This window comes from Pseudonaja textilis, chromosome 6 (genome assembly GCF_049901715.1).
Source record: "Pseudonaja textilis isolate UNSWEBS1 chromosome 6, rPseTex1.2, whole genome shotgun sequence".
Taxonomy (NCBI): Eukaryota; Metazoa; Chordata; class Lepidosauria; order Squamata; family Elapidae; genus Pseudonaja; species Pseudonaja textilis.
Genome location: NC_141995.1, coordinates 41,955,500 through 41,969,080, shown reverse-complemented (window position 1 = coordinate 41,969,080; position 13,581 = coordinate 41,955,500). Strand labels below are relative to the sequence as shown.

The window sequence follows — 13,581 nt, the reverse complement described above, 5'->3', positions numbered from 1 at the left end:
CTACAAAAACCCCAGTCTCAATATATTTGAAAATTACTATTACAATTGTATTATTACTATTGTTACTATAGTTACCATGTTTCTCCAACAATATGCCCCCCCCCCATAGGAAGACCCAGCATGTTCTCTAGGCATAAAATGAAATTAAGCCCCTCCTCCCAAATTTAGGCCTAGTTTAAAACATGCAAAATTGGGGGGGAGGCGGGGGGAACTTGCCATTAGGAGTGCCCCGCGGGCAGCTATGCCTTACCATCAGCCGCTCCTAACACCATGGTGGAGCATGGAGGGCTCCCTTACCCCTCCCTTACCCGGGACAGCAGGTGGGCAGCGTTGGCGTGGGTGTCCGGCAGCGTTTCAGCCGCTTCCCAGGCCTCCATAGCTTCCACAGTTCCCACCAGTGCTGGCGCCTCTCTCTCCAGCACTGTCTTCAAGAACAGCATCTGAGTCACTCCCGCTTTTCCCCCGTCCCCGTAACAACAGGAAAAATTTTTTTTTTGAGGTACCTGGGAGCAACAGCAGCAGCAGCGGGAACCCTGGAAGCATTTCAGCCGCTTCTTGGGTGGGGGAGTCGTCTCCATAACTTCCACGGTTCCCGCCACTGCTGCCACTGTTTTTTGGAGATAGCACTGGCGAGAGAGGGACAGCTACAGCTCGGCCTGGGCACTTGGAATGCAGGAACGGGCTGCACACCGGGACTTTTGCAAACTTGCAGAGCCCGAGGCTGGAGCACCACGGGTAGCAGCAGCAGAGACGCTTGCTCGGCTCTTCTCATGCCCAGCCAGCCACTCGGGATTAAACCAAAATGCAGCGCGCAGTGCTCCCAGGTACCTCAAAATCTTTTTTTTCCTGTTGTTACGGGGACAGGGGAAAAGCGGGAGTGACTCAGATGCTGTTGTTGAAGATGGCGCTGGTGCGTCTGGGGGGGGGGAATTAATTCACCCCCGAAAAGACATCCTAGCCGTTTTTTCAGGGCTCAAAAAAAAAAAAAAAAAAAAGGCCCGGCCTTATTTTGTGAGAAACACAGTAGATATTGCAATCCAATGGCATCAAATCTGGATTGCACAGTTTATTTATTTAATCTTTTATTTGTATAAGTCCCCATCTTTAATTTCTGTGCATTTTAAAGAAATATAATCATGTGCAAACATTTATGGTATTCTTATGTAGTGACTAAAGCACTACTAGCTAAGCCCCTGTTTTGTCCTGAAATTTCCTGGGTGATGCCAGGACAATTAGGGGCTAGATGACAAAAGAAAAACAAATAAATTTACAATAGTAGGTCTTCATCAAGTACGTATGCCAGAAAAGTCTGAAAACAAAATGACACTTATTTGTTTAACCAACTTTCAAGTTTTATATATGTATATCAGTTTTAGAGAAAAAGAAAATGTACTTAACACATAGACAGTCATTCATCTTTACTCAGAATATATCAAACAATAATTAAACTAAACAATAGATTTTATGCAAAATTTACAAGTTCTAAACTTTCAAAACATTCTCCCCTATTCCCATTACCTACATTATTACTTACAAAGCATTTCATGAAATTTTTAAACACAGGAACATTGTAGAATCATTCCATTCTAGCTCTTAAAATACCAAGAATCCACTAAAAAGCAGTTAATCTGTCATTCTTTCAACTGCAGTAGGAACACAGAAGAAAGTAGCTTCTGTGAGAACAGCATTATTTAAATAGACAATCTGCTACTAGGAGCAACATATTATTTCTTTAAAATGAAGTAAGTGAATCTTTTTCAACTAAACTAATTCTTTCAGAGAATAATAATCTTTATTTTAGGCTAAATGTCGGGGGCATATAGCAGAAAATGGACACATCTAGGATAAAAACTGAACTATCTGATTTTATTTAAATGTAAAGGTAGCCTTCTAGGTATGGTTACTTAATCCCCTCCCCCAAAAGTTACTTATGACTCTGTTTAGAAGTTATGGCCATTGTAGCCCCTGTGGTCATTCACGCTTACGCCTAACTTCAGGGATATTGAAACCTAACTCTCTCCCCCCCACCCCACCCCACTGGGACCATGTGGGCCTTTGGCCTATTCTTCATATACCCATCATCCATTGCAGTTAGTTTTTGAAGATCTCCAGATGTCTGGCTGTGCAGATCACATTAAGAAACAAAATGGAGTGGTTTGTCCCTTGCCCATGGCTTTGTGAAAGCAATGGAAAAAATGATGGCCACTTCTGGGATGTATGGCACACTGTCTTTCCCCAACATGAAAAACATGGAGATCTCGAGGGACAACGAGCACAAGATATCTTGAGGGTGGGTGGGGAGGGCTTTGGGAGGCCCAGGGCAGGCAGGCCTGGGCATATGCAAGGCCTCCCCCACCTGTGCTTAACAACCCAGGTATTGATTTAATGGCCACATTGGGGAGGGCAAGGAATGAGAGTTGTTAAGCAAAGCCATCTCACTTAATGGCCATCACCACTGGCCGGCTTCGTTACAGCTGTATCTTAAGGATTACCTGTATATATAATTGCAACGAAATTATTAAATGAAATTAGTATAATCATCTCCCAATCTTATTGTGCTAAATAGCTTCCTGTTTCAGCTGCAGTTGAAGAAAAAATTGATCTAGAACTGCATCCAAACTTTGGGAAGGTCCTTGTGACCTTGAGATCACATGTTGGGGAATTTATACAGTGAAGAAAAATGAAGAGAATCGGAAGCATTAATTTATTTGAAATCCCATTTCTCTTCCTCTCCACTGCATTCCAATACTTTTAAGAAAGACAGAAGAAAAGGTTCAAATAGAATTTACAATTTGCACTGCAATATACAGTGTCCTGATATAGCAATAGCACTTAGACTTATATACCGCTTCACAGTGCTTTACAGCCCTCTCTAAACAGTTTACAGAGTCAGCATATTTTCCCCAACAATCTGGTTCCCCATGTTATTGACCTAGGAAGGATGGAAGGGTGAGTCAACCTTGAGCCACTCAGAATCAAACTCCTGGAATGAGCAGTGAGTTAACCTGTGATACTGCATTCTAACCACTGCACCACCAGGAGTCAGACTGAACAAAAGTAAATTTCAGAAGGAGTGATTAATCAGTAAGGACTATATTGTAAAAGAATACATTTTCAAAGTATTAGGGCTGTGTAAGTCCTTCCAAAAACATGCTTTGGAACATGCAAAGGAGTGCACAAAGCCCAACTTTTTTAACTGCTAAGGTAGCTGTGGAGAAAGTTGCTGCTGTCTCTGTCTGCATATGTGTGCATAAGTGGAAATGTTTGGAAGCAGCTTTTTAAATATCTGGTTGTTTTATTCATTCACACAAAAAAGGCCCTCACACATATTACCGTGCATTTCAGAACACTTTTTTCAAAGAATTTGTATGCCCCTGTAAAACATGAGCACATTTATATTTAATTTTAGTAATACTTCAAAGAATTCCAAATTATGTTTGGCATGATTTTAATTTGCGGACAAGTTTGTTTAGGCTGCTCCCTATCATATATAACTTTTATGTGTAGCATGTTGTAGAACATTTATTTAAGTTCTGAAATACTATTCACTATTTCATTGGTACTGTAAGAAATTTTTCAAGACGTTTGGCAGTTGAAGTTGTGGTACAAGATGCAGTCTAGACTTTCCTATATAATTTCGGATTCGTAGTCGGCACAGCTGGCAAAGAGAACATGGAGTAACTGCAATTGAATAAAAAATGACATTAGCTAGCGTTAGATAGCATTCTCAATAACTTATATTTTGTACTTATTACATTATATATTTTTATCATATATTCAAACAGTCATTTTAATTGAATATATTAGAGTTCTTGGATGCACTGCTATTTTTACTGACGTGCATCTAAGAAATATGTAACACATATGCATATTTTCGGTAAGGAAAATTAAAGAATGCTTGCAAAGTTCAACAAAACTTTGAATGATTTGGGGAAGAAAATATAAATTTAGGGCAAAAAAAAATGTTTTCCCAAGGAAAGTGAAGTTTGCAACCTGCTCTAGTCAGACAGGAGGATGGAAAATTCTTCTCCCCTCATTCTAAATCTAATATATGTGCTTCCTCAGCACTGAGAAAGAGAAAGAGAAAAAGAAGCAGCTTGGGTTCAATGCTGCCATCCAAAACCCAATAGCAACAAAGAAAGAACAAATACAAACTTTACCTTCATGTAACAGCAGTATTTTTTCCACCAAGCTACTTGAAACAGCAACATCTACTGGTCGTTCAAACTCTGAATTTTTGGCATTAATATCTGCTCCAAACTCAAGAAGCATGTTTACTATTTCTGTATTAGGTAGCCTTGCAGCTGCATGCAATGGAGTTTCCAGAAACTTTCCTTTTTGCACATTTGCCCCTATGGATTTATAATAGAGTGCATTTCACATTAACCTAAAGATATTTTAATAAAGAATCATAATCAGATCACAGTGTTTAATTTTTGTTTCTCAGAAATAAACATTTCTTAGCAATTGGTTTCATTTATATTCTAATTTTCCACACCAGCGAGTACTAAAAATAGTTAATATAACTTTGGAAATAATAGTAAAATTAATTAAAATGTAAAAGGCCAGTAAAATAGATGCATATTGGTTGTTTGTAAAGCAGAAACCATAGCTTTGCCCAAGTCAGATAGTACATTAAATATCTTGGGGAAACTGCAGGAGTAAACCTTCTCCTGTATGAAAAAGAAATGAGCCTTGGCTAGTGGGGACATCTTTAGAAGTGCCTCTCTTATAGATATTAACAGTCACATAGTTTCCTAACAGAGGTACTAGAGTCTGGGTATACATCACATCAAACTAGATTACATTAGACCAGGGGTGTCACACTCAAGACCCGTGGGCTGGATGCATCCCACAGGGTGCTTATATCTGGCCCACAGAGCTGACCTGGAAACAGCAAAGGACTGGCCTACTATGCCTCTGCCAGCAAAAATGAAGCACAGCAAGGTCACGTGTGCCCCCCCCCGTGCCCCATTTTTGGTTACAATGGTCTCCTGCAGCCCTCTGCCAGTGAAATGGGGCCCGGGGGGCCCACGCGGCCCTCCCAAGATCTGTTTTCACTGGCAGAGGGCTAGCAAAAAAACTAAAAACAAAACAAAAGAGAGAGAAATGTTTCCCCTTTTACATTTGAGTATGTAAGAATGTACAGGAAAGGAGAAAAGGAAAAACAAAGAAAAGAAGGAAATATGGGAAGAGAGCAAGGAAGGAAAAATAAGAAAAGAAGGGAAGGAAGGAAAGATAGAAAAAAGGAAGATTATAATGAGAGCGAGGGAGAATCTGAGGGAAGTCCTGCCTTAACACTTGGCCATCACAGGTATCCCCGACACGACTGACACCACGCCCACCCTGGCCACACCCACCCTGTCCCCAAGGTCGAACACAACCTTGATGTGGTCTTCAGTGAAATCAAGTTTGACACCCCTCCATTAGACTAATATATCTAGCATTTAAATATATCATGGTGAGTAAAATGTGTGCATATGCAGTGGGTGAGAGGAGAGGTTGAAGAATTCTGGTTACTGTTTAGGGATGAACTCCATATTGATGGAAGTGTGGAACTAATCACAAAAGTAATGGGTTCAGGAAGATATGACAGGGTACATATTGGTGACAGGTTCCACTTCTGGACCTGCAATCTTGATGCTTAGAACACTGATAACCTTAACTTCTTGCTGCTCTTAGTAAATAAAAGGTCTGACTGTAGATCTTATTCATCCATAATGTAGTGAATAAAGAAAGTAACTGGTATGTATTTCTAGAACCTAAGTGGGTTAAGTAGCAATGTCATCCTTTGGAGATATGGGCTAACCCACATTAAGAACACATGTTCAATTCCTAATTTGTTAACTGGTCACCTTGAACTTAGATCGTTGGACATAAATTGTCTTAGATACTGCTCTTGCTGTGAGACTCCCTGCAATTCAAAGGCATTCTTTGGCTATAAAAGATTTTGCCCCTGGTTAATTTTAAACTCTTACATTTGTTTTGGCTTTTGCCTTGATATTTTGGTTATCACACAAGGTGGCAGCATTTATATAACTTGATTACACTTGAAAAAAACTAATCAGACTTGATATTAAATGGGAGATCAGCATGAATTCCCAGAAGTGAATACTAAACTGGGAAGTCAAGTAAACATCTTTAAAAAATGTATTTTAAAAATCACTTAGAAATCATTACTAAGAAAGTGATTCGCCATGTCCCTGCAATTTCAGAGAATTGAATTTAAGGAAGACTTTGCTTTTTTTGTTATAGAAATAAAATATAATCAGTCAGTCAATGTATAGCCAGAGCTGATTTTGCAGAGGTATAACAAGTCTACCCAGAATGATCTGACAAAATAATGCAAGTTTATTTATTAATAAATAATCTTAATGAATCTTAAAGAAAAATGACACTCCATTAATAAGATTTAAGTTATAAAAGTATGGGTCTTTAAAACAAGGGACCTCACTATATTTTTGTAGATATAATATGGATAGTGATCTAAGTACTGCTGAGTTGTATATATAAGTGAATTGAAAAGTGGCTTAATTTGAAATATACAGTATAGTTGATATAGGGATTAATTATGACAAGTATCATTTGAAACATATTAACATAATACATTCCTGTATGTTTGTAAATTAATGACTTTCAGAATCAATATCACCTCATCCTGATGATGTTGATCATAATGAGACATAAGTAATGTATTTTTCAGGAATAAACTACACTTAAAAATAATCTTTATTGTTCATCTGAAATTGATGCAGAGCTACTAAAGTGGCCTAATGAAAAAAAATGTGTTGGCTTTAGAGCAAATAAACACTATAATACTATAATAGGTATAGTGAAAGCCTGGTGGAGTTCAAGAAGAAACAAAATAAAAATACATCAAACAATATATATTACCTGAATGCAGAAGTTTGTGAACACATTGTTTCTGCTGTGAAACGCAAGCCACGTATAGAGGTGTTCCTAAGTGAGGAACATATAGATCAACTTCTATGCCCCAAGAAATCAGCAATTCTAGACAATCACTGTGACCTAAAAAAAGCATAACTGAATTAATCCCTAAAACAAAATCTTAAATTTTTAAATGGCTGATGCATTTTGTAATCTGCCTATTCTAAGGCTTACCTCTGCTGGCTGCTTCATGAGTTGGCGAAGGAAAACATGTCTCCCATTGAATTTTTGCACCATATTCCAATAGAAGTTGTACACAAGATGCACTCCCTCTTGAGCTGGCATTAAATAAGGGTGTTATCCCATCAATAGTTGTGGCATTCACCTAAAATATTGGTTGGAATTATTGATGGGGATAAAGTACATGTTACAAATCATGCTTTGTATTTATTGCTCTCTTGTATCCAATGTGGTTTGGAGATACAAAAAGTCTAGGGTTTGCAGTGTGACATTTTGACAATACTGCGTAATTTTCTCATCTCAAGGTGTATCAAACATCTAATATGTACCCCCTTTCCCATGTTCAAACCATTCAGAATGCAGCTAAGTAAAGATTAAAGGTAAAGGTTCTCCTCGCACATACATGCTAGTTGTTCCTGACTCTTAGGGGGCAGTGCTCATCTTAGTTTCTAAGCCAAAGAACCAGTGCTGTCTGATGACAATTCCCTGGTCATGTGGCCAGCATGCCTAAATGCCAAAGGCGCACAGAACGCTGTTACCTTCCCACCAAACTTGTCCCTATTTTTCTACTTGCATTTTTACATGCTTTCAAACTGCTAAGTTGGCAGAAGCTGGGGCAAGTAACAGGAGCTCACTCAGTTACGCAATGCTAGGGATTTGAACCGCTGAACTGCTGACCTTTCTGATCGATAGGCTCAGCATCTTAGCCACTTAGTCCCCATAGTAGTAAGTAAAGATTACATATACTTAATTACATACTGCAAGGAAATGTCATTTTAGTAAAAAAAAAAAAAAATAGTAATAAGCTAGACTTCCAATAGGTATGATACATATTACCTAATGCTTCTAACAAAAGCTTTCTAGCTTTTTAACAGTCTAAAGTAATATCAGTGTGATCACTTACATTTGCTCCTGCTTCGAGAAGTATCCGAGCACATCCTACATGATCGCCAAGGCATGCCTCGTGCAATGGTGTCACTTGATCAATGGTTAAAGCATCGACATTGTATCCCTAAGCAGAAAACAAAAAATTAACCATCACAATAAGTCTTCTAACTATTCAATTTCATAATGAAAGATAAATTATGTAACAAGAAGTCTTTAGTCAATATTTGCATAACATACACATTTAACAATTATTCAAGAGGAATGTAATCACGAAAAAAAATTGTATACTTCAGGACATTTTGGGGTTTGATTTGATACTGTATAAAACCATGTTGTTTACCAGCTCATTGCAATTACTATTTTTACAGTTATTTGTCTTACTCTTTGTTTTTTGTCCTATGCCAAATTTCAGAAAAAAATCTGATAAAAATTCAAAGCAACTGTGTCTTTTAATATGTGGAAACAGAATCAGTCACACAGAATGCAACTGCTTTGTCTGTTGAAAAGACAGTCTGGGTTGTGCTACAGCATGTGGCTTATTTAACCACAGATTATAGGAGAAATCAGTGATTCAGTTCAGGATTCTCAAACTTTTTTTCTGAGCGCATTTATTTGTGGCTTTCCTTCATTGTCACTGACAGCTGAACATGTTTCCACTACCTATTGACTAAATTGCATCAAAACTAGAAATGGTCCTCCCTAGAAATGCTCCTGGCCCCACACTCAGAACCACTTCTAGTTTCTAGAAGTTATAGAAACAGATTCTATTTCTTATATAATGCCAAGTCATAAAGTTTGATTTATAAATCTGAGTCTACAGATTGTGCTAAACCAGTGGTGGGTTTTAATTTTTTTTTACTACCGGTTCTGTGGGCGTGACTTGGTGGGCGTGGCAGGGGAAGGATACTGTAAAATCTCCAGTCAGAGGTGGTATTTGCCGGTTCTCCGAACTATTCAAAATTTCTGCTACCAGTTCTCCAGAACTGGTCAGAACCTGCTGAATACCACCTCTGTGCTAAACCAAAAACAAAACACCTTAGGACTACATGTGAACCCAACCATACTGTCATTTCTGGCTTGCTCAATAAATCATGGCATATATGAATGCAAATAGTCAGAAAAAAAACAGCAAATATGGAGGGAGTTATAAGTTTTTTGGTGACCAGGAAGATTGAAAGATAGTTGAGCAAGGAGTACAACTTCTAAGAGATCTGATTCCCAGAAAAGGTAGGAGGCAAGGAACTTGTGTCATATATGGCACATGACTGACAGGGAGAAGTGGGGAGCCATTCTTAGAACCAGGAAGAAAGGGCACTACCCAGCTCACCTCTTTGGGTATCTCTAATTAAAACATTGCCAGGTGATGCAGCACTGGAAGCCAATTGGTTGCTCAAGACCAAGGTTTCAGCAGCCACTTTCCCCACATCCAGCAGGTTCAGACATGAGGAGAACCACAGATCCCATCATCCTTACTCAGCTGGCTGGAAGGCTTGGCCTGTGGAACCTTTAGAATGGCAATGTAAAAATCCCAAAACTACTGGAGAAATGGTAATTCTGCCAACAGATATCAGTGTTGTTGACGATAATGTAGTTAGTGGCATTGTTACTCCTGGAGGTAATTACATACATTTTTGACATCAGGGGAGTCCCAGCACTGCAAATTTGGAGATCCTCTGAAATATAGAAAATTCTAAAGTTTTACTGCCATGGGCACTTAAGAATTTTTCAAGTTTTAGCTACCTTAAACAGGAAAAGATGGCAGTCTGTATTTAGAATATTTTTGAATCGGCTTGTGGCAATGGGGATATGCATGCTGAAATTGTTTTAAGTCACTTTAAAGGTTTGCCCATGCAGAAATATGGGGTCTAACTTTAATAAGAAAAATAAAAATACAGTGAAAAACCTGTTCCACAAATTAAACTAGCCATAAACTGCATAGAATAGCTACAGAAAATATTTCTCATATCAAGGGAGGGATCTGGGTATTAAAAGATTCAGTAGTAGAAGGCAGAGGGTTAACTAGCATATCCTTCCTCATCAATTTGATTCAACTAGGAAGCAATTCTTGGATAAATTGGAGTAATGAGAATGAGCAGTTCTTAACTGTATAGCCTGCAAAGTCATATTAGAGAGTCATCCAACCTGAGATCACATTGTGGTTAAGATAATCTCATTCTGTAATCATATCCCAATTTTGGTTACCTTTGTTTAACTACAGCCTTGTGCTTGTTGTGTGTATGGTTGTTATTTAAAAATAATGATGGCTGGCTATGCCCTGGAATAGTTAGGATACTGATTGCAGAAGAAAGATATGTATATGTCTCTATCACAAAACAAAGGTACAGTTAGCATGGAACCTTTAACAACAATGTGAATTAGATTATTTTTTATCACCTGAGCCTGGATTGCAGTTATTTGGTTAGTTTTTGTATTGTAAAATTGATAGTGATCAGAATCCTAAAACACTATGCCTGGATATTTATTACTTCATTAAAGTTGGAGCTTGGAGAGAATGTATCGGATTCTGATCTGTACATCACCATCACTGTTATACATACCAGCGGTCGCCAACTGGTGGGCCGTGAGAAAATTTTGGTGGGCCGCAGAGAAATCGCACCCCCAGAACACCCTACAAAGCAATTAATCCAGGCTACGCAGAAACACAAGGCTGTGCCGCCCACATGGCCTGCGGGCCCTCCCGGCCCCCTCACTCCTTACCTGGCAAACTTGCCTGCTAAATTGCTATTTTTCTTTTTTCTGACCATCAGCTGTTCTGCTGTGCCGGGAGATTTAGATTAGCTAGGAAGCAGGAAATGATAGGATTTCTTGCTTTCTAGTTAGTCTTTAGATCTTCAGCTGTGCTTTTAAGCATAGCCGAACCTCCCTTAGAACTGAAAGCTCTATTATTCAGTGCAGACTCACGGCAAGCAAATTTTATGTGACAGACTCAGGTAACCGATGGCAGATAGATAGATCACTGAATGATTCTGTGAGCAACTCAACCTGCCTGCCTGCTTTGCCTGATTTTGGGTAAAAGTTGCTCTTTTTTTATAAAAAATTCTATATTTATATAAATATTTATAATATTTACATACAAGCCATGCCCAGCCAGTCACATGACCACCAAGCCACACCCACAAATTAGGCTACACCCACAGAACTGGTTAGTGGTCCCTGGGATTTAAAATTATGAGTTCGGTGGTCCCTGAGGTCCAAAAGGTTGGCGACCCCTGATATATACTATAGTGAGAATCTTGGAACTGTATAAACAAATAAAGAAAACACATAAACCAAAACTTGTGATTAATGAAGAATGAAGTAATATCATTTTCATGTTTAACAAAGCAGTAAAAATTTAACAGAAATTAACATTGATTTTAGTTACATTTTCACCTTTTACCTGTGCAATTAATGTTTTGAGAGATAGAAGGCGCCCTTGGCTGGCTGCTTCATGCAGGGGTGAGCGATCTGCCCAAGAACCTATGGAACAATACCATGGAATAGATTAAATTACATAATTTTCATTAATATAAAAGAAGTAATACAAAAAACGTAAGTACATAACTATGTGAATCACATTAAATGAACAAGCCTGCTCCCTGCTCTCCCCAATTCATTCATTAATCAAATACATAGGTCATTAAGTGTGCATGGGATACCTCAGAAGTGGAATGAACATGGGGGCAGGGGGCTAGTGCAAGAACAAGACTTGCCTCTGGCCACCTAAGGTCTTGCCCATCTACTGAGATATCTCATGCTCCTCTTCCCACCTCTTGGGGTCTCCATAGTGCTTGGGGCTTCTCCACACAAACACCTTATCATCAATCACTTACTTGCCTTTCGAAGATCTCCAGAACAGGCTCGGCCACATGGCAGAAAAGGCCTTTTCCCCCCAGATGCTGACAAAGCTGTTTTCCTTAAATTTTGCATTCTTACACAGTCATTTTTGCTCAGAGGATTTAATCGTTTGCAGGAACACAAAATCTATTGCATTTCTGAAGGCCGTGTCTGGTCCCAGCTTGGGTGGTGTGCAGGCACTCCCTGCACACTGCTGGGCGGTTTGAATAAACTGCTTTGGGGATTGTGGTGTGAAGGTGGCAGCAGCAACCAATACAGGGCATTTTTCATGCTAGTTTTGACTGGAGGAGGCAGGACTATATGGCGGAAGGGCAGCTATAGTAGGAGAGTGAGCCAGAGTAGTGGCACTGTCACTGGGGATGGCCGAGCACATCACAGTGAGCCAGGTCAGTGCAGTTGCTGAGCACCATGCCTGGAAGCTCTTTGCCATCTGTTCTCACTCACCTTCTGTGGTGTCTTGGGTACCAGAGCCTTAGGCGTGCTCCCTGGTGTGGCGGGCAGGTGCCCCCACAGCTGCCTGTATTGTTGCCAGAAAGGTCCTCTTACTCCAGGTAACCCCTGCAGCCTGTAGGCGCCTCCCTGCTCACCTGATCTTCCCAAGGGCGCACCCGGCAAGTGCAGGTTTGCTGGGGCACCAAGCTCTCCATCCATCTCCATGGTGGTGCAATTGATGAGGCCCAAATGGGTTCAGCGCTCTACTGGGTGGCTAGCATTTGAGAAAAAGATGGCTGCTTTTTTGTCATATGGCCCAGTCTATTCAGGAGCTCTAGATATCTTTGAAAGTGAGGGATGAGGGACTGGTACCAGGTTGGGGAGGAGCATGTGGAACCCGGTGAGCTAGCAAAGCAGACTGTGGAGACTGGTGAGACAGGATTGGGTGTGTGTAAATAGGCAGGGGTTATGTTGCAGTATCTCTGTGGTCAGTCGTAAGGTTAAATGATGTCCTTGGTACTGCAACATACATAACTTAGGGACTGGGTTGTAAGTACTTTGGGACCGGTGTCGTAATTTTGAACTATCACTAAGTGAACTGTCATAACTCAAAAACTATGTATACTATGAAAACTCTCATTTTCATGACCTTTAACTGGGTGAAACCATGCATCATAGAGCAACAATGTTTTAACCAAGTACCTCCAAAGGGCTAATTTACAGAATATACAGAATATATGTGACTCCCTAGGGCAGGGGTGGGCAAACTTTTTGACTCGGGGGCCTCATTGACTTTTAAAATTTGACAGACGGGCCGCCACCTGGTGTCAAAATGCCTGTCATTACAAGTCAAAATCAAATGAATGCAATCATTCAATCATTCACATCAAACCTTAATTCTGTGCCAATCTTCGGCGGGCCGGATTAAAAAGACCAACGGGCCGGATGTGGCCCGCGGGCCGTAGTTTGCCCACCCCTGCCCTAGGGAATAAAATTTGAGAACATTGTGGCTGCTTCAGTGCTGCTAACTGCTGCTGCATTTCTGGCCTGTTGCTGTACTGACATCATTTTTATTATTCCATTTCCCAGATTTTTTCCAGATTTTGTTTTATTGAACTTTATTAATTTATTTGATTCTTTTTGTTAGTTTTTATTGTTTTTTAAAAAAAAATATGGTTTATATTCTGTAAGCCACCTCAAGTCACCATGGGCAAATAGGCAGCAATATAAATTCAATCAATCAATCGAAGGAAGGAAGGAAGGAAGGAAGGAAGG

General features: G+C 39.8%; 1 protein-coding gene across 4 annotated transcripts in view; it reads right to left on the bottom strand.

The window, feature by feature from the left end:
* Positions 1-1,310: 1,310 nt before the first annotated feature.
* Positions 1,311-13,581, bottom strand: part of ASB5 (ankyrin repeat and SOCS box containing 5) — a 31,221-nt gene continuing 18,950 nt past the window's right edge. For all 4 annotated transcript variants that reach the window (XM_026699676.2, XM_087936381.1, XM_026699677.2 and 1 more), the window contains 6 exons: positions 11,417-11,496; positions 8,033-8,140; positions 7,123-7,273; positions 6,895-7,029; positions 4,161-4,352; positions 1,311-3,681 (listed from right to left, as the gene is read on the bottom strand). In XM_026699676.2, the coding sequence (XP_026555461.1) occupies positions 3,554-3,681; positions 4,161-4,352; positions 6,895-7,029; positions 7,123-7,273; positions 8,033-8,140; positions 11,417-11,496 (794 nt within the window). In that variant the 3' untranslated portion in view covers positions 1,311-3,553. The remainder of the gene's footprint in view (positions 3,682-4,160; positions 4,353-6,894; positions 7,030-7,122; positions 7,274-8,032; positions 8,141-11,416; positions 11,497-13,581) is intronic.